At 39.7% G+C, this 25,314-nt stretch overlaps 2 protein-coding genes across 2 annotated transcripts in view; both read left to right on the top strand.

Annotated features, from left to right (window-relative positions):
* Nucleotides 1-10,857, top strand: part of abca4a (ATP-binding cassette, sub-family A (ABC1), member 4a) — an 83,295-nt gene extending 72,438 nt beyond the window's left edge. Inside the window, exons 7-10 of the mRNA XM_060846597.1 lie at nt 1,220-1,341; nt 3,898-4,092; nt 7,056-7,145; nt 10,840-10,857. Coding sequence (XP_060702580.1) covers nt 1,220-1,341; nt 3,898-4,092; nt 7,056-7,145; nt 10,840-10,857 — 425 coding nt within the window. The remainder of the gene's footprint in view (nt 1-1,219; nt 1,342-3,897; nt 4,093-7,055; nt 7,146-10,839) is intronic.
* The window catches only part of LOC132828921 (phospholipid-transporting ATPase ABCA1-like), a 116,041-nt gene continuing 94,749 nt past the window's right edge, over nt 4,023-25,314 (top strand). Inside the window, exons 1-6 of the mRNA XM_060846120.1 lie at nt 4,023-4,092; nt 7,056-7,145; nt 13,001-13,238; nt 19,389-19,522; nt 20,589-20,705; nt 24,813-25,001. Coding sequence (XP_060702103.1) covers nt 13,010-13,238; nt 19,389-19,522; nt 20,589-20,705; nt 24,813-25,001 — 669 coding nt within the window. The 5' untranslated portion in view covers nt 4,023-4,092; nt 7,056-7,145; nt 13,001-13,009. The remainder of the gene's footprint in view (nt 4,093-7,055; nt 7,146-13,000; nt 13,239-19,388; nt 19,523-20,588; nt 20,706-24,812; nt 25,002-25,314) is intronic.

Raw genomic sequence — 25,314 nt, 5'->3', positions numbered from 1 at the left:
AATATATCCCCCTTGACTTCCTCACAAATATGGTGCACCGAAAGACTGAATTATTTTATAAAATATGGCAGCCCTTTTTGAATTATATAAATGCAGATATTTCGGCTATCCTAACAAGGGCTTTTATTTAGTGAAGATTTCAGACCAGGCTGCTCCGGGGCCCCTTGGGAGAGGAATCCTGCGCGAATACGGGTTTATTATATTTGATGTTTATACATTCCGAGCATGTAAGAGACTTAGGTATACACTCTGGTTAGTTATAGGTTAGATTAGTAGAAAGTTGAGTTTTTTTTTTCTTTTTTCGTTTCTTTTTTTTCTTTTTTTGTTTTCTTTCTTTCTCTTTTCTTTGTTAAATTATGACTATTGTATATATGATTTAATTGTACATCAATGTTTGTATTTGAGAGTTTTGTTTATTTTTGTAAATTTGCAAAAATGTTAAATTTCAATAAAAATATCTACAAAAAAAAAATTGGCTGTGAATTCATTAAAACAGATTGCTGTATAATTGTACATTAATTCTAGCGTTAGATGTGGAGCTTGAAAGTAGGTTTTGTAGCTCTGATATTTCATATACTGAAAGAATTTTCATGAATTCAAATAGATGTTTTTCCCTAAAATCGTCCCTCACTTGTGTTTTCCTGTGTTCCATGGACAGAAACTGAAATAACTACATGGGTATTGACTGTGTAACATCAAAGTCAAGATTAGAGTGGTGCTGGAAAAGCACAGCAGGTCAGGCAGCATCCGAGGAGCAGGAAGTGTAACATCAAATTTGGATTTGAAAAATAGATGTCTGTAGGTACAAGGAAACAATTGTGAAAGGTTAAGTCCTGGGAAAGGATCAGGTAGAGTGGGAGTTTTTTTTTTAGTAATGGCAATGGTGGGAGGAGAAAAAACAAGGAGGATTGAACAATTGGGACTTAAATGCAAGAGAGTAAAATTCAGAGAAGTAATCCCTGTGGATGTTTTGCTAAAATGAAGATGAGAAAGAGTGGAGATCATCTCTCAGATCCATCTCCTTGTTTTGTTGGTGTTTGCAATCTTCAAAATGGACAGATTTTACAATCTTTAATCAGGAATGACTAAATTTAATGCTATTTTTGGTTTTCTCTCCCTGAGCTTTCTAATGTAAAAATTTGTAATCCAGAAGAAATTATTTTGAAGTTTGATGTGCAAGTGCAATCAACACAAAGATTTACTTTCTTTTCTTTTTTAGGTTTACCAATCAAAGAATACCTGCAGAAGAATCAGACCCTATCCAAGTTTTTCCTGAACAATGCATCACTTCCCACAGAGGTGGTCAACGATTTAATGGCAGCAAAAATAAATCTCAGTCAGGTAATCAGCTTTAAAATGCAGTTATATGTAAGGTTCTTACAGGGGAGCTGTATCAAGTTACTGCTGGGTATCATGTGATACAATAATTAAAACAGCGTTCATAGTGATAGTTCTGATGACCATTGTGTAGGCACATTGAAAAAAACCAATGCGCTGTCTTATTATGAGTAAGTATTGGCAGTGCTGAAAATGTGTTGCTGGTTAAAGCACAGCAGGTTAGGCAGCATCCAAGGAACAGGAAATTCGACGTTTCGGGCCAGAGCCCTTCATCAGGAATGAAGGGCTCTGGCCCGAAACGTCGAATTTCCTGTTCCTTGGATGCTGCCTAACCTGCTGTGCTTTAACCAGCAACACATTTTCAGCTCTGATCTCCAGCATCTGCAGACCTCACTTTTTACTCTAAGTATTGGCAGTGGGACTTTTGTGACAAAGAGAACAAAGTAACCAAGGTTTCTACTGATTGTTACGTATGAAGTCCTGATGGAAAGTTTACAAACTAGTCATGCAGGATTGAATAGTGCACCAGCCTCCCTTATCTGGTGCCATATAGAAAGAATGACCTCTTCCTGAGCACGCTAACTGCAACAGGGTTAGGATTATCTATATAATTCTACCTGGGGAGATTTTCATAGCCCTGAGATGCTCCGAAGGTTCTGCCTTCCACTATAACTTTGGTAGGAGAACAGCGGAATTCCAAGAAAAATGACAAAACAAACACAGGAGTTTGCATGAACCCTTGTAGAGATTCAGAATCCATATCTTGAAGGCAAAGCTGAGGGAAACGACAAAAGTATCATTCAAAAAAGTGATAACATGAAATACTGGAGTGGAAAGGGTCAGCAATCATTGCCAGTGCCTCATTTGAGTTCGCAGTGTAAATGCTCACTTTCTGTACTATACAGTGGAACCTCGATTATCCTACCGAGATGGGCGGGCACTATTTCGCTCGGATAATTGATTATTTGGAAAATCGATTAAATGCCTTTCCTCTGGGGCTCGTAATTTTAAAGTCTGCTCCCTGTTCAGGGGACTAGCAGCAGCACACATTGCGTGACAACCCCCACCCCCCATCCAACCCTGCCCCCAGCCCGGTCCAAACCTGCCCCCTGACCTCCACCTGCACCAACCCCACCATCCGCCCTGCAACCCCACCCCCTGGTCCGACCCTGCCCCCCCAACCTCATTCAAACCCACCACCCGCTCCCCCCCAACCTTGCCCAACCCCACCCTGCGCACTCCCAATCCAGTCCAACATCGCCCCCGCTCCCCCCAGCACAAAGCACGTGACCCCCCACCCCTAATACAGACCCGCCTTACCCCCATCAATCCCTGGCCCCTCTCTGGGGCAGCTGGACTGCAAACCAACAACAAGACTGCTGCTGCTGCAGCTGCCTTTGTGGGATAAGTCTCCAAATAGCGCACAGCCATGCACACAAATTTACTGCAAATTTTCGACAGGTTCCGCATTTGCCCTGCACCATACAATGTTAGAAAGATTATTCCTGGGAAGCAGGGAGGGGTTAGGGTACATTCCTGTGTAGAACTCCAGGGAAAGTGTGGGGAGAGAGAGTGGGCAGGAGGTCAATCATTTGGAGACGGAAAAGATGTGATCACTGTTGGAAACACGTCTTTGATGTAATGTTTCTATCGGGACCTCGAGATCTCCTTTGAATAATCCGATTTTTGGATAATTGGTATTCAGATAATCGAGGTTCCCTTGTATTTTTAGTGTTCTTTTTTAAGTCAATTTCTCCATCTGTGTTACTGTCAAATGTTTTGTTAAGGACCACTATCTTAATTACCTTGAAGACAATGCAACATGCAGAGCTAGGTTCTGGATAATGCTTTGCATGACTGAACTGAATGCTTGTCCTGGGTCTTGAATCACTTCTATTTTGTACAACATGTCAGGAAATGATGTTTTAGTTTGAAAAAAATAACACATGGCTTGTCAGCAGCAGTTCAAAACCCGAGCCAATTATTCACGGAAAAGTTGACCCCCATCCGCAAGTGCACACGCGCTGACTGATCACTTGGCTGCTCCAGTGGTGCTCAGTTTTCAAGACCAGGCAGCTCATTTAACCTAAGTTCAATGCACCACCTTAAATATTCAGTTCCTCCACCAATGGTGCCAATTTGAAGCAGGGTTCACTATCCACAAGATGCAGTGTCGAAACTTGGCAAGCTCTCTCCGTGCCATTTTCCAAAGCTGTGACCTCTACCATGTAGGACAAGGTCAGAAGATTCATGGAAACACAATCATCTGCCAGGCCCCCTCCAAGTTACTTGTACTGCTGTTTCTTTATTGCTGTTTCTTTACTGTCACTTTTTAAAAAACTTGGAAAGCATCACCTTCTCAAAAGCATTAGGAATGTACAATTAATGCTGCCTTTGCCAGTGATGTTCACCTTGCACAAACAAATTACTAAAATAAAAATCTCAATGTGGAGTTATTAAATGGTTAAGTGTCAACAGAGCAGTGGAAAAGAACATTCTTCTGTTAGATTTCTACGTAGTTGGACGTGACTTTAGTCTACCTGGGTTTGGATTTTGCAGATACCCCTTGCTGGATCAAGGGAAAATTTTAAAGAGATTGTTTGCAACAAGTCTCATCTCTCCAGTTTCTTGACTACAAAGAATATGAAGGCATTCAACCGTTTGCACAAGAATTTGTGTGCCTTACCAGAGAGAACACTGCAAAACGCAACAGCTATTTTCCTTTCTGAAGTCAACTTCTCCAAACTCTTGGCGGTTAGTTTGTTTTTGTTATTCAATCATCGAAAGCCTGCATGATTATATTAAAGTATTTGTGTGGCTTGTTAGCTATGTTCGCTAATTTCACTTGCTCCATACTGAAGCTCAGTTATACAGCTTCAACATAGCAGTAGTTTATCATATTCTGTGTTACACAATTCCTGCCTTCATCCTTGATCTTATCATGAGCAACAGCAGAGGAAATCAGGTAATATGAAAGCATCCCATTGGGTCATTGAGCCCAACATTGCAGAATACATATCTAATCAGCTTCTAGCAGGGGCAAATTACTGCAGATGTTGGAATCTGTACTGAAAACAACAAACGCTGGAGATCAAAGAGGGTCAGGCAGCATCCATGCAGAGAGAGCAAGCTCACGTTTCAAATCAGAGCTGAAGAGAAACCAAACGCAGGTTGGGTGATTGCTTTGCAGAACCCTTCCAATCTGTGCACAAACGTGACCCCAACCTTCCCACAGTTGGTCGTTTTAACACAGCATCCCGCTCTCATGTCCATTTGTCTGTTCTTGGCATGCTGCAGTTCTCTAGTGAACCACAGTGCAAACTGGAGGAACAACATCTCATCTTCAGACTAGGCACTTTACAGCCATCTGAACTTAATATTGAGTTCAACACCTTCAAGTTGTGAACCCATTTCCACTCCTATCCATTCATTTAGTTTTACTTGTTAACATTCTCCGTCACCATTCTCTCTCTCTCTCCCCTCCACCCACCCCAGTGGGAATGTCTGTTATTTTAAGTATGACAGTTGGACACACCATTGTTCTGACATTCTCCCATTCCAATCACTTAATTTGCGCTGTCAGCACCCTTTCTTCTCTAGTATTATACCCCTCACATAATGAGGGGTATAATACCCCACCCCTCGCATAAATGCTGCCCCCTCCACACTTCACGTCCGCTCTATTGGAGAGTTACCTAGACTCAAAATGTTAGCTTGCTCTCTCTCCATGGATGCTGCCTGACCCACTGTGATTTCCAGCATTCGTTGTTTTCTAATCATCACCTTGCTGTTATGCTGTCTTAAAATACACCTATACAATAATGACTCTTAATTTAACATTTCATCTGAAGGATAACATTGTTAACATTGTAGTATACTCTCAGCATCCCACTGCTGTCCATAGCGCTGACTGATTAAAAGCAAATTACTGCAAATGCTGGAATCTGAAACCAAAAGAGAAAATGCTGGAAAATCTCAGTAGGTCTGGCAGCATCTGTAAGGAGAGAAAAGAGCTGACGTTTCGAGTTTAACTGACCCTTTGACAAAGGGTCAGTTAGACTCGAAATGTCAGCTCTTTTCTCTCCTTACAGATGCTGCCAGACCTGCTGAGATTTTTCAGCATTTTCTCTTTTGGTGCTGACTGATTATTTTGGGCAGCATGGTGGCTCAGTGGTTTGCACTGCTGCCTCACAGCGCCAGGGACCCGAGTTCAATTCTAACCTTGGGCGACTGTCTGTGTGGAGTTTGCATAATCTCCCCGTCTCTTCACCGGTTTCCTCCAGGTGCTCCCACAATCCAATGATGTGCAGGTCAGATGAATTGGCCATTCTAAGTTGCCCATAGGTTAGGTGCATGAGTCAGGGGAAATGTAGGGGAATGGGTATGGTTGGGATACTCTTTGGAGGGTCGATGTGGACCTGTTGGGCTAAAGGGCCTGTTTCCACACAATAGGGATACTAATTACACTGGAGTGCCAGCCTGAATGTGTCCTAGGATATAGATTGATCCTTCTGATATTTACACAGATATATTAGAAGCTTAATTTAAGGTAACACTTTTATTTTGCTTAGCAAGCAGAGAAAACTACTGTATTGTCCATTTACTAACATTTCTGATTGACACAGACATAGCTGTGCAATTTTAATAATTGTATTCTCTCTTTATTTTGGCCTTTGTAGCTCAGAGCTTGGAGTTTTAAGGTGGGGAATCTTTTAATAGTTGTACAGGACATTGGAATACTGCGTACAGGTTTGGTCCCTTAAGAAAGGATATGCTACCTGTGAAGGCAATTCAAACAAGATTCATAGAGATGATCCCTAGGATAAACAGATTGCTTTATCAAAGAGCTAAACAGGCTAAGCCTTTGTCCATTAGAATTTAGAAGAATTAGGGGTGATTTTATTGTAAGACTATAAGACGGTAAGAAATAGGAACAGGATTAGACTACCAAACCTCTTGCACCATTCAATAAGATCATGGCTGAACTGATGTTCCTCACATTCACTCTCCTGCCTTTTCTCTGTCATCCCTCATTCCCCTGTTGATCAAAATCTGTCTATCTCAGCCTTAAATATAGACACAACCACGCTACCCCAATAGCTCTCTGTGACAAGGAGTTCCAAAGAAGGCATACAGAATTGAGAGGATGCTTGACAGGGTAGACTTTGAGAAGATGTTTCTATTCACAGACAAGTGATGAAGGGACGATAGTTACAGAATAAAGGGACACTCATCTAAAATTGAGAGGACAAGGAATTACTTCTCAGAGGGTAGGTGAATGTATGAAATTCTCCATCCTGGTTGGATCACTGAGCGCATTTAAAGAGGAGCTGAATGCATTTTTGAAATATTGATGAATTGAAGACTATGAGAAGCTGACATGAAAGTGGAATTGAGGCCTGGAGCAGACCAGCTATGATTTGTTGAATGGGGCAGGCTTGAAAGCTAGTCCTGCTCCTATTTCTTGAATTCTGATATCATAATAAGGCTTTACTTTCGCGACATTTGCCAAATAATGCATATATGTAGTCTTACTAATGATTTTCCCTTTATAAGAAAAACTGTCCTTTGTAGTGTCAGAACAATTTGTATTTCATCTGGTGTTGCTGTTGCATTCTTGAGTTGATTGAAATATGGCAGTAGGCAAATCCTGTTTATTCTCATTTTATACAGTAACAGTACAACTACCTGTTTCTGACGACTTGTTTCCTCTGCAGGAGAGGGCTACATTTAGTGCTGAGAATGCACTTGATGCATCTAATGCCCTTAACAGTTTTATACTCAGAGTGGGATCTCTTGTGCAGCAGGTAAGTACTGTCTTCTTTTTGTATATTTCCTTCTCTCATATTCTGTCTGCAAGTGCATTTCTTCACCTTTTCTTGATTGTCTCTGAATATCACCCAATTAGCCAACTTTTCTGAGAGTATTGAAGAAAGATCCGCAGAGCAAATAGTGGACCTTCCAAACCTAAATGCCAGTTGCTTTAATGAGGTGTGTTCATGTAGATCCAACATGCAGATCTCCATTTAATATCTATTTTCTGTTCAGTTACTTTTAATGTAGACAGGACATTAATATTGTTCCTGAATAAAAGAAATACATTTCAAAAGGAAAAGGTGAAGCAGATTAAAGCTTTACTTCTACAAAGTTACTTTGAGTAACTCCAAGTTACTTCAGTGTTGGTTACATTAAAAAGTGTTTTCTCAGTCTTCTGTGACCAGCTGTGGGCAATAAATGGCAGCAGAAACTGGGATATCTATAATTGTATGGGATATTATAAGTTCATAAGATATAGGAGCAGTATTAGGCCTTTTGGCCCATTTGAGTCTGCTCCACCTTTCAATCATAGCTAATATGCTCCTCACCCCCATTAGATTATGATAATCCAGTGGTTATGCTGCTGGACGACTAATCCTGGGAGTAAGAGTTCAAATCCTAACAAGGCCATTTGAGAATACAATTCAGGTTAAAAAGAAATTAACTGGAAATAAAAAAGCAAAAGCTGTCTGGATTGTCTCACTCATGTCAGTTATTAAGGATGACTGATGTCCTGACCTAACCTATCCTGTTCATAACTCCACTCGCCACACCAGGGTGCGTGACTCTTAAACTGTCCTCTGAAGTGGCTTTGCAGCCATCAGTGATGGTTCCAGAACAAGTTACATTTGATGTCTTTTTCATGACAATTTGAAATAAGCAAGAAATGCCAGGCTTCCCAGAATGAATAAAGAAAACGAAATTAGGAACCAGGTTGGGGGCAGTATATCATTTTATATTCAGCCGTATAATTGGTCAGTAGCTATTGATGATGGGAAAATTCCAAATTGTTAGATGACCCTAACTTCAAAATTGTTGAGAGATTCCAGGTCTCTCATTGTGAGAGTAGTTCTTCAATACAAAGATTGAAAGTACAAGGACAAAATGTGCCCAGCATTGCAATGTAATGGAAGATCTTTCTTTCTTTATACACCAAAGTCTTTGACCTTGTGATCATAACCCTGTCCCACAAATGTCTAACTTTTTCTTTTAAGCTCTGTGGAAGACTTTGCAATCTTTTTGGTTAAGGTGTCCATTTGATTACGATTTGTTTGTTGTTGCTGATTCTCAAACTTTTGTAAAGTGTGCAGTTGAGAAGATGATTGGCTCTAATGTATTCCATAATTGTACCATCTTCTAACCATCTCTCTCTCTCTCTTTCTCTCTCTCTCTTTCTCTCTCTCTGTCTGTGCTCACATGGTGGTTCAGTGGTTAGCACTCAAAGCGCCAGGGACCCTGATTCGATTCAAGATTTGAGTGGAGCTGGGAAAGCATTGCAGGTCAGGCAGCATCTGAGGAGCAGAAAAATCGACATTTCAGGCAAAAGCCCTTCACCAGGAATGACAGCATCTTGAAGATGCTGCCTGACCAGCACCACTCTCATCTTGATTCTAATCTCCAGCAGCTGCTGTACCAACTCCACTAAGGTTCAATTCCAGCCTCAGGCGACTGTCTGTGTGGAGTTTGCACATTCTCCACGTGTCTGCATGGGTTTCCTCCAGGTGCTCCGTTTTCCTCTCACAATATAAGGTGTGCAGGTTAGGTGAATTGGCCAAGCTAAATTGTCCAAAATGTTCAGGGATGTGTAGGTTAGGTGCATTAGTCAGGGAAAATGCAGAATAATAGGATAAGAGAATGGGTCTGGGTGTGACACTCTTTGGAGGGTCAGTGTTGGGCCAAAGAGCCTGTTTCCACACAGTAGGGATTCTATGATTCATGTTGGTGTGGTGCCAGAGCAAGGTTCACTTTCATTGAATTATATCTTAATGAGACTTTCAGGAAAGAGAGGAGGAGAAATGGGCAAAGTAAAGGTTTTTTTAAAAGCCTGTGGGTGGAGCTTATCCATACAAGGGACTGCTTTTGTTTTATTCATGCTTTTCCTGTTATGTATTTTTAAGACTCCATATTGATCTGTTGTTTACATTTCTGCAGTAAGTGTGCAGTACTGTTCACCACAAATCTTACATGTTGGTTTAACTACAATCGTATTTAATAGGACATTTTCAACTGCAACTTTTCTGCTTTGTTAATTTATTTGTTTTCTCCCCCATAATTCTCACGAGGTGTTGGACAGAGACTCCAGATAAAACAGATGCCAAGAATCAGTGAAAGGAGTTTAGGGACACTATTAAGAAAGGTTCTTTTCTTGGAGTAGCATGCATGAAAGCATTGTATTGTGTTCAATCCGCTTTCAACATATTCACCACTTGGCTAGAAGATTGGAAAGAATTTAACTATTACTTGAAATTCCTTTGAACACTACACTATAAAACCTTTGTACCAAAACACGATCTGTTTTTCTCACATTGTTAATTTGCAACAGCTTGAGTCTGATTCTGACTGATTTTATCTTTAGCTATTTTAGGCTGAGTTTGTTTGGTCTGATGAAGGCTAAATGTCAACTCCACAATCACTTGTTGACTGACATTCATCATTCAACTCTGGCCCTGATATCAACTGCAAAGATGAAATGAATTGAACTAAATAACAAGATTTATAGTTTAAATTGAGAATGACTGATGTTCAAGTTGTATGCACAGTGTACCATTATGCATTCCCTCTATTAATTTTATGTTTCAAATGCAGACAAGTTGCTCAGATGGATCTGAAACATTACCATCTGTGTATCTTACTAAGATAGGTAGGACAATAAAGTAGTCAACAAAATGATATCAATAGATTAAATGAATGAAGAAAAAAAATTGGCATGTGGAATAAATAGAAAAAAGTGATGAACAATACTTTGGCAGAAAGAATAAAAAGTATTATTTAAATGAAGAGAAACTGCAGTGATCTATGGTACAAAGTATCTAGGTTCCTTGGTACATAGATCACAAAAAGCTAATATGCAGATATAGTCAGTGACTAAGAAGGCAAATGGAATGTTTAGTGCAAAGGGAATGGAATATGAAAGTTGGGAAGTTTTGCTACAGTTGAACAGTGTATTGGTGAGAACACATGTGGAACATTGGACGCAGTTTTGATCTATTTAAAAAATTATGTAATTCCATTAGAAGCAGATCTGAGAATGTTCACTTAAACCTTTCCTCCCAAGGTAAACATTTCATCTCAGGAATGAGTCAACATTTGAGTCTAGAAAAATGAGAGGTGACCTTTTTGAAACTTACACGATCCTGAAGGGAATTGGCAGGGTGGATCCCGAGATGATGTTTTGTGGGAGAGATTAAAACTAAGGGACACAGGAGAAATATTTTCTCAATATTGTTAATTCCAGGAATTTACTTCTCATAGAGGAGTGGGGATGTCAAATATTTTTAAGACTGAGTTGTATAGGTTCCTGATAAAGGGAGGCAGAGGTTAAAGAGGACAAATGGGAAGGTAGATTTGAGATCACAATCATAACAGCCATGATCTTATCATAGGGAAGCAGCAACAGGGAACAAATGGCTTATTTTTGCTTCTAATTTGTATGGTCATATGATGTGCCTTTTTGTTGTGTTTTAGAAACAACTTAGTCATTAAATTAAATCTTATTCAAAGCAAGGGCATGTTCAAAGATGTAACAGGAGGCTGAACATTTTCTAGATTTTGCATCTGGTTGGACTTATTCTTGGAGATTTCATTACATGACCAATTGCCCTACTGTTTGATTAACCTGTATTCCATTTTTTTCTTTAAAAATATATCAATAGTCTGTAAAAAAAAACATGTTTCTTAATATACTTGTTATTTTTCTACTTGGTTGCCTTATGTGTGCTCAGGGAATTAATCTTTAATTTCTGGAGACATAAGGACAATCCAAGAGTGATGGCAATGGTACTTCTCAAAGTTCCTTTCAATGAGCTAACAATTATCCTATTTACAGTCATTTGTTATTTGAAATTCATATAGTCTCACATTATAGAACGACATTACTTTACAAATATTGGATTTCACTGGCTTGGTGAAAATATTTAATGCTTAGGTGCAAACATGTAACAAAAAGAATCAGAGAATGCAGTGTAACATAAATGTAGCAAGAGTAACTGATGTGTCAACTTTGTAAGCATTGTCTCTGATCCATTTCAAATGTATCAAATTGATGAATAAGATTTTGTTGGCTGCACTTCACTTGGTAGAATCATCCTCATTGTATGAAATTTGTCATCTAATCAGTTTTTAAAATTGCCTCTTGGAGCTCCTCTGCTTTTGCAATTAACTTGGCAACTGTTAAACCTCAAAGGTTGTCTGTCCCAGGTTAAATTAAACAATGTCTCATGCAACTTTCTGATTAACCTCGGAGAAACTTGTTGGTTGCTTCCTAAACAAATAAATAATATTGATATGAAAATCTGATTCAAGTTGTTATACAGATGTGGAATTTTATACCAATATTGAGAAGTGCCCTTAACACACTCAATAGGGAATATGCGTGTCTGTTTAATGAGAAAATATTCAGATGTATAAATCTCACTACATTAGTTGTTTGGTTCATTGCTTAATCGGTTCAGTCCCTCCACCAATGAACAAACCAGTTATTTTTACTTGCTCCACTCTCTCAATTGAATAAATCAGTCTCCTTGCTTTTTCAATCAGATGTAACTTAAAATGTCATTGTCAGAAGTAAATAAGTGACAATTTGCTACAAAGTTCCTTCAAAATTAACCTGACCCATTAACCTAAACACATTAATACACAACCAACAACTATCTATTCAATAATCAACATCTGAATATTGCACTGTAAGTAGGGCAGGACCCAAACGTGACCACAGGAATTATAGTAGCTGATTAACCTGGGCCTGCTTCTGACGTGAGCAGCAAGCTAACTTTGTGCTCCTTGCTAATTTAAGCAATTGAAATGTGCAATATGCTAAATGGTCGGTCAAGTGGTTGCAAGCTTGGACAGGTTTGGGAAATTAAGAGGCCAGCCTACACCATCTTGAGGATGCCACGTTGTAGTTGGAACATGTGCTATGGATGGAGTTGTGGATAACCCTTGGCAAAGAACACAAAACTGGTGGAAGAGGGGGAGCAGTGCCCATCGCACAACAAGTTCTTAGAACTTGACCATCAGTAACTTTAGGGAATCTATTAAAAGGTAATGCATGAAGAAAATCATCTTGGGAAATACATGATTGAAGAGAAGAGAAAATATTTTCTCATTCCAAAAATTCTTTGTGCCAAATGAAATGAAAGCTTCAGATGCCAGTCATTAACAAAGAACTTACTTTCTGGAATTTCATAAGAAAAATTATGATTCTAAAGATCAGTGGGAAAAATTACATTGTGAACTTATCGGTTCACAACTTGAGTACCCTGCCCAGTTTTGGTCTCATAGTTTTGTAAAGGCTAAGAGAGAAAGGCCTATTTTACTAAAATGAATTTGCTTTTAACCCTTGGAAGGTGTTGACTGGACAGGGATGTCATTGAGATATCCAAAATAATAAAAAGTAAATCTGTAAAACAGGACCCTGAGGTTCAATCTGGTAATAAAACAATTTTCTCATTTATTTCAAATGTTAACTTGCAACTACCGGTAAATTTACATTGCCATAACTCAATTTGTTTCCTGTATTGCTGGTGTCTTGCAGTTATACATTGGTTCTCAACTGGATTTGCAATTGTATGACATCTGTTCATGTGTTTTGTATTTTTTTTCTGTTTTCTTATGATTGTGTCACAAGTTTTCCAATATGACCAGCTTTTCTGAATTCTGGGATGCAGTTCAGTGGTTAAATAGTCCAAACGCTACTAGATCACCAACCATGATGTTTCAAACAATATCGAAGATTGTTTGTGGGCATTTGGATGGAGGTGGGCTGCAAATACCTTTCATGAACTGGTATGAAGATGATAACTACAAGGCCTTCTTTGGCAGGAATAGCACAGATGAGAAAATTATCACTTTTAACAATTTAACAGGTGAGTACAATATGATTACGCTCTCAATACGTACTGAAAGAAAACAATTTGCATACTTATCTTGAGTTGAAGCAGTCTTGGCTTGGCTTCAAATGAATATGGGTCTGCTGTACAAAACATGCACTAATTCAATAGTAATTTACAGTCTTACAGAAGAGAATTCACAGGTTGGCTCATATAGAAACTGGAAATCCCACACTCCTGACCTGATCTGTGGGCACCCTGTATGAATATGTGTGGGCAAATCTGAGGAGTTCTTGGCTACTCCTGGAAGTGGCCAAGAGGACCACTAACAAGTCCGAACAGTGGTCTGTGAAAAAGGCCATACTTTTCATCGATCTGCCTCTTCTCCATGGTTACATCCATATATGCTGCCCATGGAGAGGGATATGCTGATTCCGTGGGCACAGTAGAGGCCTTTAGAGACCAGTGGGCTCTACAGATACTGGTGTACCATCACCCCGGTAACAACATTTGATTTAATTTTGCTAAGTTTCCATTTGGGGAACATAGGAACAGGAGTAGGCTATTCAGCATCTTGAGCCTGTTCCACTATTCAACAAGATCATAGTCGATCTGTGGCCTGACTCCATATACCAGCTTTTGGTCCATATCCCTTAATATCTATGCTCATCAAAATTTTATCTTTTGAGAAGATTTGTAGCTGAGGTTGAGGTTTCTGGATGTAGGTTTGCTCGCAGAGTTGGAAGGTTCATTTTCCGACATTGTGTCACCATACTAAGTAACATCATCAGTGAGCCTCTGAATGAATCATGGTGATATGGCCCATTTTCTATTTATGTGTTTAGGTTTCCTTGGATTGGTGATGTCATTTCCTGTGTTATTTTAGGGGGTATTAAATGGGATGTGATGTCCTTCCCCGTCTGTATGTAAGAATACTAGTGAGAGTGGGTCATGTCTTTTTGTGGCTAGTTAATGTTCATGTATATCATAAGGAAGGACATCACTTCGACTGGGACAACACATCCACCCTCTGATAAGCCAAACAGACATGCACAAGAATTCCTAGAAGCATGACATTCCAACCGGAACTCTATCAACAAACGCATTGACTTGGATCCCATTTACCATCCCTGAGAAAAAGATCAGGAAACGATGTCACCACAAGAAATGATATCACCAACCCAAGGAAACCTAAACACATAAGTAGAAAGCAGGCCATACCATCAGTGCTTCATCCAGAGGCTCACTGATGGTGTTACCTAATGTGGTGACGAAACATCTGAAAATGAACCTTCCAGCTCAACAAGCAAACCTACATCCAAAAATTTATCTATCTCCAATTTGATATTTCACAACTGATCCAACATCCCACTGCCATTTGTGGAAGAGAATTCCAAATGGAAGAGAATACACTAGTGTGTAGAAGTGCTTTCTAATTCTTTCTGAAAACTCTAGCCCTAATTCTCCAACTATGCCCCCTAATTCTAGAACCCCAAGTGGTAATAGTTTATCTTTATCTACCCTGTTTTTTCCTGTTAATACTTAAGACTTAGATCAGATCACCACTTAATCTTCTAAATTCTAGAAAATCAGGCCTAATTTGTATAATTTCTTCTCATAACCTAACCCAGGTATCCAGGTTGCCTTTTGAATGTTTTGTTACAGAGACTTACCAGTGGCTACCTAAACAATATTTATGTGGAGGAGCCAGTGTTGGACTGGGGTAGATAAAGTTAAAAATCACACAACACTAGGTATAGTCTAACAGGTTTATTTGGAAGCACTAGCTTTCTGAGAGCTGCTCCTTCATCAGGTGGCTGTGGGATAGGATCATAAGACATCGAATTTATAGCAAAAGATTACAGTGTCATGCAACTGAAATTATATTGAACAAACTTAGATTGTTATTAAGTCTTTCATCTTTTAGAATGGGTTGCAGGTTTTGATTCATTAATATGTAAATCCCAGAGCTTTTTTTAAGTCACATTCGTGAGATAACTTAAGGTTTTATTTTTAAAAAAGTGACATCTCAGCTCAGACAATGCATTAAAGGTGGAAGGTTAGAGTCTGTCTCTATCCCAATTTTGAGTTAGACTGGTTCTATTTCCAAAGTAGGAATTTATAAAATATTACGTGGATTGACTGACTGCAGGTTGTGCACTTTTTGAGTAGAATAAAATGTATCTGCAAATATAATTCTGCAGGTGCAAATTCATCCCATAGTGCATGAGAGAGAGAGTGAGAGAGTGTGCATGTGTGTGTATGTGCATGTGAGTGTACGTGACAGAGTGTGTTTATGCTTGGTAAAGCGTGTGTGAGTGTCACAGAGTCATAGAGATGTACAGCATGGAAACAGACCCTTCGGTCCAACCTGCCCATGCCGACCAGGTATCCCAACCCAATCTAGTCCCACCTACCAGCACCCGCCCATATCCCTCCAAACCCTTCCTATTCATATACCCATCAAATGCTTCTTAAATGTTGCAATTATACCACCTCCACCACATCCTCTGGCAGCTTATTCCATACATGTACCACCCTCTGCGTGAAAAAGTTGCCCCTTAGGTCTCTTTTATATCTTGCCCTTCTCACCCTAAACCTACGCCCTCTAGTTCTGGACTCTCCGATCCCAGGGAAAAGACTTTGTCTATTTGTCATATCCATGTCCCTCATAATTTTGTAAACCTCTATAAGGTCATCCCACAGCCTCAGACGCTCCAGGGAAAACAGCCGCAGCCTGTTCAGCCCCTCCCTGTAGCTCAGATCCTCCAACCTTGGCAACATCCTTGTAAATTTTTTCTGAACCCTTTCAAGTTTCACAACATCTTTCCAATAGAAAGGAGACCAGAATTGCATACAATATTCCAATAGTGGCCTAACCAATGTCCTGTACAACCGCAACATGACCTCCCAACTCCTGTACTCAATACTCTGACCAATAAAGGAAAGCATACCAAACACCTTCTTCACTACCCTATCCACCTGCGACTCCACTTTCAAGGAGCTACGAACCTGCATTCCAAGGTCTCTTTGTTCAGCAACACTCCCTCGGACCTTACCATTAAGTGTATAAGTCCTGCTAAGATTTGCTTTCCCAAAATGCAGCACCTGGCATTTATCTGAATTCAACTCCATCTGCCACTTCTCAACCCATTGACCCATCTGGTCAAGATCCTGTTATAATCTGAGGTAACCCTCTTCGCTGTCCACTACACCTCCAATTTTGGTGTCATCTGCAAACTTACTAACTGTACCTCTTATGCTCACATCCAAATCATTTATGTAAATGACAAAAAGTAAAGGGTAATGGAGTATAAGCCAGTGAGAGGGTGTGTGTGTGGGTGAATCTGAGGGGTGTATGTGTGTGTGTGTGTATGAGAGAAGGTCTGTATGAATGTGTGTGTATGTGAGAGTGTATAGTGTGGTGAAGTCACTTGTAGTGTGACATGAACTCCAGGTCCCAGTTGAGACCATCCTCATGGGTTCTGAACTCGGCTATCAGTTCTGCTTCACCACTGCGTTGTTGCATATCCTGAAGTCCACCTTGAAGGTTGGTCACCCGAAGGTCCGAGGCTGAATATCCTTGAGTGCTGAAGCATTCCCCAACAATCCTTGTCTGGCGATTGTTGTGCAGTGTCCATTCATCCATTGTTGTAATGTCTGCTTGGTCTTGCAAATATACCATACCTTGGGGCATCCTTGTCTGCAGCGTATGAGATAGACAACTTTGGCCAACTGTGAGTACCTGTTGCGTAAATTGTGGGTGGTGTCCCCACATGTCATGGTGGTATCTGTGTCAACACTTTGACACGTTTTGCAGTTGCCATGACAAGGTTATACGGTGTTGTGACCCATGTTGTCCTGAAGGCTGGGCAGTTTGTTGTGAACAATGGTCTGTTTAAGGTTTGGCAGTTGTTTAAAGGTGAGAAGTGGAGGCGTAGGGAAGGTCTTGGCGAAGTGCTCATCCTCATCAATAATGTGTTGCAGGCATTGAAGAACATGGCATAGTTTCTCCACTTGCAGGAACTACTGGACAACAAAGGGTACCCTATCGGTTACATCCCATGTCTGTCTCCTGAGGATGTCATTACAGTTTCTCGTCATGGCACATTAGAACTGACGATCAATGAGTTGAGCATCGTACCTGTTCTTATGAGGGCAGACTTGAGCACCTTCAGGTATCAGTCACGTTCCTCTTCATCTGAACAGATGGGTTTGTTCAATATATTCTGTGTCTTATGATCCTGTCGCATAGCTATCTGATGAAGGAGCAACGCTCCTAAAGCTAGTGCTTCCAACTAAATCTATTGGACTATAACCTGGTGTTGTGTGATTTTTAACTTCACCAATATTGTTCATTTAAAAGGGTTGAAACTGGAAATCTCATACTCCTAATCGATGGATACACTGTGCAATGAGGGTCGAGCAAATCTTAGGATCTCCCACTGGGCTGCTCCTGGACCTAGTTAATGTGGCCATTGATGGTTCAATTAGCAAGTCAATGTGCTCATCAAGGGGGAGCATGAAGAGTCCATTGGTACAGTAAAGACCTTTTGTGATTGGGTGGACACTGCAGGGGATGGGTTACATCATCATCCTCAGAGATGATATTTTAAGTTTGATAAGCTTCAGTTTTCATTTTGTAAGTTTCTATCAGCCTTTGATTTTTGTTACAGTGCCCCAGTAGTGGTTGTTCAAATCATTGTTTTACATTAAAATAATAGAAACTGAAAATCTATCACTTGGAACCATTGTGAAGTTAGAATTATTGAGCATCATTAAGTGTTGAAAATGTGTTGCTGGAAAAGCGCAGCAGGTCAGGCAGCATCCAAGGAACAGGAGATTCGTCATTTTGGGCCTAAGCCCTTCTTCAGGAGTCCCTTCTTCCTGAAGAAGGGCTTATGCCCGAAACGTCGAATCTCCTGCTCCTTGGATGCTGCCTGACCTGCTGCGCTTTTCCAGCAACACATTTTCAGCTCTGATCTCCAGCATCTGCAGTCCTCACTTTCTCCCCATCATTAAGTGTTCACCATTAGAAGTCAGGCTAAGTAGATCAGAAAATGAATTAGGAGGTGCTTGAAGTTACTGAGAAAGGGAGGTTGTTGGAGAAGGGAAAGTAAATCAAAAATGGAGAAGTTTTGGGAGAGCAGGTGGACAAGTTGTTTGAAGCGGCTGAAGCTAATGTAGAATATAGGTTGAATGTTTGGAAGTATGTCATGCAGAGAAGGTGGGTGAGGACTGGGATGATATCGGAACCATTTAGGAGACCTGGTATAGATTTCAGGTTGAGTTCATATACTGCTGGAAACAAATCAATGTGGAGGTGATAATGTCGTGAGTAAAAAGGCTGTGCACTCCACTGCTTAAAGACCCTCACAACATACTTAAAAATAGAAGTAGGTAGTCATGGTAATGGATGTGCTACAGTGCTTGAATCTGAGTATAGAATCTAAGTAGCCCTAAGGTTTTGTACCATTGGGTGAGTTTTTGAACAAGACTATGGAGATTGCATTAATGTATTAAGCTTCCAAAGACAGATCTTGATCTTGTTCAGCTGTCCTGATGTTGGATAGATAAATGGACTGATGATATGAGCAATGCAGTGCCTATGTATCATCTTGGAGAAAATCAGATAGGCTAAGAGGGAAACTTCAGATAAATAGGAGGTAGCTTTATTTAGGAAAGTTTACTCTGTACCTGTCCCATGATATGCTAGAAGAGATCTTCAGCTCAACCTCTGACTGTTATCTCAAGTAGCTGAAAAGAGAAAACACAGGAGAAAATCTGGAGAATGCTGCTCAGTGTCTTGGCCAGTATTTATCCCTTAGCTGATAACTTTATAAACAAAGAATCAAAGCACATGGGATCTTATTGTATTAAACTTGCCAGCTATGTTTTCTACATTTCAACAGTGACTGTACATGAAGAATTTCTCTGCTCGGAAATTATACTGTTATATTCTGAGGTTGTGAAAGTTTACAAGGGCATGATGTTTATTTCATTGTAATGGTGCCAAATTTTAGTCTTGAAATCCTGGTTTTTATTAGTTAAAAGTTTTTATTTTGAGTACTTTAAGATCTTAGAACAACTGAGGTGATGATGGGGCTCAGTGCCAATAATGTACGAATTGTAAAAGGATTGTAAATGTGATCTGCTGAACTGAGTCTCTTACCTTGCTTTCCATAGCACCTCACTGTAATGATCTACTTAAGACTCTTGAATCTTACTCTTCGATCATGTGGAAAAGTATCAAGCCACTATTTGTAGGGAAGATACTGTACAGTCCGGATACTCCAGCTACACTGAAGATAATGAAAGAGGTACTTGATTTTAGGGACAAAAATATCTGACTAAAATCTGTGTAATTCAAGTGGTCACTGTCCATAAAATACAAAATCAGAACAAGTTTTGAATGCTTATCAGGGGTTAGTTTCTATTAACCGCAATGATTTCAGTCAGTCTGAAGTTTTTTTTTACTTGAACAAATTGTTTTTATATAGTAGCTCGCTACTTAGCATTTCTGATGGGCAGTGAAATTTCTAACTTTCAGTGACATGCTGGGTTGGGACCACTCAACAAAATGATAAAGAATTAGATTTGTACATTCCGACCATGAACAAACTGAAATGTTTTAACTGATTTTTGGAATACAGCGTGCAATTCTGGTCTCCCTGCTATAGGAAAGATGTTGTGGAACTTGAACGTGCTCAAAAAAGATTTACAAGGATGTTGCCAGAGTTGGAGGGTTTGAGGTTTAGGGAGAGGCTGAATAGTTTGGGGCTATCTTCCTTTCAGTATCGGAAGCTGAGGGGTGACCTTATAGAGGTTTATGAAATCATGAAGAGCATGGATAGGGTAAATAAACAAGGCCTGGTATAGGGGAGTCCAAAACCAGAGGGCATAGTTTTAAAGTGAGAGGGGAAACATTTAAAAGGGACCTAAGGGCCACATTTTTCATGCAGAGGGTGGTGCGTGTGTGGAATGAGTTGCCCAAGGAAGTGGTGGAGGCTGGTACAATTCCAACATTTAAAAGGCATCTGGATGGATAAATGAATAGGAAGGATTCAGAGGGATATGGGCAAAATGCTGGCAAATGGGACTAGATTTATTTAAGATATCTGGTTGGCATGGACGACTTGGAATGAAGGGTCTGTTTTCATGCTGCACATCTCTATGACCAAACTAGCTGTTTTCGCTACTTTATGTATTCAAACCGAATTAATTAAAATTCAAGCAACTGAATATCCAACAATTCCTACTTTTTTGGATATAAGTAAATGGGACCCATGATGTGTCAATGCAGGATGACCGTGTCTTGACAATTGGAATTGAAAACCTGGCTAGAATATTTTGGAGTTGCTAACAGTTTTTTCTTATCGCTGACAGGTGAACAGAACGTTTGAGGATCTAAGCTTGTTACAAGAGATACGAGGAGCCTGGAATGAAGCTGGACCCCAGATCTGGAAGTTTATGGAAAGTAGTCAGGAAATCCATCTCCTGCAAGTTAGTGCTCCCATTACCCTTATTTTCTCACATTTAATAGTTTGCCTCAGCTGGAAATCTCTCTTCTGTGTAAGAAATGTTAAGGCTAGAGTTGGCAATGTTTAATTATTGCTACGTGCAATACTGAAGTGTGGGAATGAAGGGGTGCTTCACTGGGCAAGACTTTGAACCCAGACACATTTGCTGGGTCAGCTGTTAATGAAAAATTCTATGGTATTTTTTTGAAAAGAAAGATGTCCTGTGTTCCATCAGGTGGCTTTTTGTGAATAGTTACTGATGCAAAATGACAGATGCATCTTTCATATAATTATCACCTTGAGTGGACAATGAGGTACAATATAAAAGCTAGTTAACAATTATGTGAAGGATGAATTGCCTCCAAGTATTTTGACACAGATAATGTGTCAGTGTGTCAACCAAGCTAAGGCTATAGCAGGTACATGCTGCTTCAACTCGATAGAGGTTTTTTTCAAGAGGGCAGAGTTGGAATCTCTATAAATTATAATCTCGATTTCCTGAGGCGTAGGCTCCTGACAGCAGCATCTCATAAAAGATTGAAAGGTGCTATCAGGAAAGGAGATTTTGGAGAATCCGTTTAATGTTAAAAGCCCAATTGTGTTGTGAAAGAACAGTGTCTAAAGATATCAACTGAAGTATATGGTAACTAGATACAGTTAGTAAGCAGTTCTCAAGGTGCTTATGAATTGGCATTATGTATAATCGCTTTATGATTTTTCATTTTAGTTGTGATTTTTCTATTGAATAAATCAGTGTTGAACAACCAGTAGATTAGTTATTTTGATCGCATGTGTGGAAATAGGCAGCTATGCTAGCCTTGAAGTCCATTCCAGAACTAGGTCCCACTGCTAACACAGAGTCAGCAAAACTGTGGCATAATGAACGAATGGTAGTTTGTGTAAACTGAGGGTAATGGTCATGGAGAGGGTATGGTTTAATGACCCCTGTCTAAGTGGTAAAGTGAAACTCAACACAGAATTAGAAACTTCCATTGCTGATCATTGTATGTCATCAGAATTAGACACTATCAACTAAGGGCTGGAGTTGAGTGCTGTCACTAATTTTCCATTCTAGATATTTTCCAGTCAACCTGATTCAAGGATATTATTGCACATCTCTGGAGCAGTGGGACTTGACAGGCCTCCTGGCTTAGAGATAGGTACACCACCACTGCACCACAGGAACTCCAAAAGTTGGTCTCCGGAAAGAACCCAGCTCATTTTATATTTTCAAACAACTTAATTCAGGGGTATTACTAGATATGCTGGGGCACATGGGGCTTGAATCCAGGCCTCCTAATTTACAGGTAGGACATTGCAACTGCACCATCAAAGCCCCTTAGACTCAATCTAGAATGGAGAATTAAGACTTTATTAGATTATCAGTGATAGAAGATGAACCAGGAGTGTGTCTTAACAAGATATAATATGTATAAGTTTTATTGGCTACTTAAACAATTTCTAAAACAAACAGGAAAGGAGAATGAGGTGTGTGTCTCTCTCTCCATTGGGACCTCATGCCAGATTCCTGATCCTCCATCAAGACTGACATCATCAGATTGGATGGAGCTAAATACAGCTTCCAATATTAACACCATCAGAACTTTTTCAACATTATAAATCTTTATATAATTAAACATTATTAATGTTTTCAACATTATATAATTAAATTCTGTTCATTCATATATATAGTTGCATTTACCACCACATCATTCACTTCCCTCCACCAAAGTGGAGGCAGCACGGTGGCACAGCGGTTAGCACTGCTGCCTCACAGCGCCAGGGACCTGGGTTCAATTCCCGCCTCAGGCGACTGACTGTGTGGAGTTTGCACATTCTCTCCGTGTCTGCGTGGGTTTCCTCCGGGTGCTCCGGTTTCCTCCCACGGTCCAAAGATGTGCGATTCAGGTGAATTGGCCATGCTAAATTGCCCGTAGTGTTAGGTAAGGGGTATAGGTGGGTTGCGCTTCGGCGGGTCGGTGTGGACTTGTTGGGCCGAAGGGCCTGTTTCCACACTGTAAGTAATCTAATATCTAATGTTAAAAAGTCTTTGACTTCCACAAATACAGATGATCTGAAGTTTTTACAGATTTTTTAGAATTATCTGTCTTTGGACTTGGAAGATTGGAGCACTCTTGCTAGAAGACTGTTGACCCAAATTCTGATCTTCACCCTGATTGGCCTGTAATCATTTTTCCAGTCTTTTATTTCTTGAATGTTCTTTTACAAGATGTTGTTCACTCTATCAAGAAGATCTGTAGTCTCCTGAATTTCCTTCATTAAGGGATTCTTCCCTGTTGGATCAGGTAGTTGTCCCATAACCTCATTCTTGGGACGTTTTAGTCTCATCAGTGCCCAGCATGGGAGTTTGCCACTCTGTTGAAATGATTATTTTCTTCCTTGCAGCATCCTGTAATTTTAGGTCAGGCAACTATTTTTTGACTGTGTCCTGATACTATGGCTCCCTGGGTTTCCATGAAGTCACATGCAGCTCATCTCCATTTTATTTGAGCAATTTTTTATTTTTAATTTGCTCTTACATCCGTACTGAAAGACTTAAGTGCTTTACTTAAACTTTTTAAGTAGATTGGACATCATTTGCTCTCTGTGGATGTCTTTACATTGAACTAGACGTTCTTGTCCTCAGTCATGGTACGAGAGGATTACTGCTTACCTAGCATGATCTCTGCCACTGTTACTGATAATTCTGATTTGGAAGACAAAAGAGTGAACTAGTGATGACTTGTCATCTGACATCAATGTCAAATCTGGTGTATCAGTTTGTTCATCAAAATGTTTTTTTTGCCTGCGCAATCTCAACTAGAGATTTCTCAATTAGCTCAAATGTTGAAGTGCTCATTCTTATTCTTAGTATTTGATTGTTGTGACAAACTTATGTCTTATGTCTTCTGATCTGCCTTCAGTAATGATAGGACTGTTTTCTAGACTTGACAATCCATATAATTGCATATTCCACAGTGGGTTATGAAATCTTTAATCGCTTTCGAGATGTCTGTCCACTAAACTGCTGACTGAACCCTGGCTGCACAAATTAGTAATAACCAAGACTTTCTGATGTATCCTTTCCAGGAGTGATTTGTCGAATTAGGATATGGTTACAGAGCACTTAAAGTGTTGGTAATACACAGAGAGATTAAATATAGCAGAGTAAATATCGTTAGGAGGTATAACTGAGGGATTCCTAGGAGAAATTGGTGATCCAACTGGTTTTAATTTGATGGAATGTTTTTCTGACTATGGAGATCTGTGACTTTTATGCTTGATAAAGTGAATACCTTATCAAATTAAAAATACCATTGCAAAAGAAAAAGAAGTTATGGCTGACGGAAATGAAACTTAATGGCACAGGGGGAATAATTCTCAAGGGCAAGGATATGCTGAAAACAACACTGGAATGCAGCGCATCAGGCTTCAGCAAGAGGGAATGATGAGCATGGAGGGGGAGGAGAAAAATAAAGGGTTGTTTCCCTCTACTCCATCCCATTGCCAGAACTGGCCAAGAGTGGGCCTGAAAAGCTGGACACTTGGTGATAACCTCTATTACTTCCGGTATAGTTTTTATGCTCCCCTGCTAACCCCTTTCTGGAGACCTGAAAGTTTCCAGCCGTCGGTAATCCTGCAGCTTTTTCATCATTTGTGTGTCTTTTGCATTAACAGTTCCTCAAGTAAATTTGAGTGTCTCAAACTCTCATTTCTGGTGTAGTGCTATGCCATAGATTCCACACGAGACAAGTGGTTTAAGATGTTTACCTGACATCAAGGCATATGACATTTTGGAATAAAAATACCACTTTTGCCTTAGTTACTCTCTATATGATGTGTGTTTATAATGTACAATGATATCATAAATACAGAATCCAGATTATAAGTCTGATATTGTAAATAGTTTGTGTTTTTGATAAATTTCATGATAGCTAACTCAACAAGAATCCAAGTCTCTTTGATATGCATTTGACGGAGAACATTGAAAATCCACTAATACCATCTGGCAGAGGAACAACGAAGGGACACATTGCCCAATTTGATAACATTTGTTAAATTAAGTAATCCTGTGTTTTGTCTTCATCAGAAAATGCTGAGGAACCCTGCTGTCGCAACACTTATTGATCTACAACTTAATTCTACCTCTTGGACTGCAGAAGGTATTGCCAACTTTCTGTCGAGCAAAACTGAAGGGAGTGAGAATTCCAATTACACCTGGAAACGAGCTTATGAAGAATTAGATCAAGTGATCAACTCTTTCTCCCAGGTCTTTGAGGTATGTTTCTATTAAACCTACAGTGGTTAAACGTTCTCCAGTTCGGAAAGGAATCCTCAATTCGGTCAAAGCTCCAAAACTGGGGTACAGACTTTAAAAAACAAATTTATTCTTTTTGGAAATCATGCCTCTCTATAATTGGAAAAGAAGTTTCATAATAAAGAAAATTTGGACTGTGATTCATTTTATAAATGTTTATAATCCTGATATCTAATCAACTCAAGTCAAGCAGGAGAATACTTAAGTTTAGTTTAAGGGAATTGTTTTAGTATTTCTCTGGATTCCAAACAAAACTAAATTATAATTTAGTGGT

The sequence above is a fragment of the Hemiscyllium ocellatum genome, chromosome 28 (genome assembly GCF_020745735.1).
Source record: "Hemiscyllium ocellatum isolate sHemOce1 chromosome 28, sHemOce1.pat.X.cur, whole genome shotgun sequence".
NCBI lineage: Eukaryota > Metazoa > Chordata > Chondrichthyes > Orectolobiformes > Hemiscylliidae > Hemiscyllium > Hemiscyllium ocellatum.
This window is presented reverse-complemented; position numbering and strand designations above follow the sequence as displayed.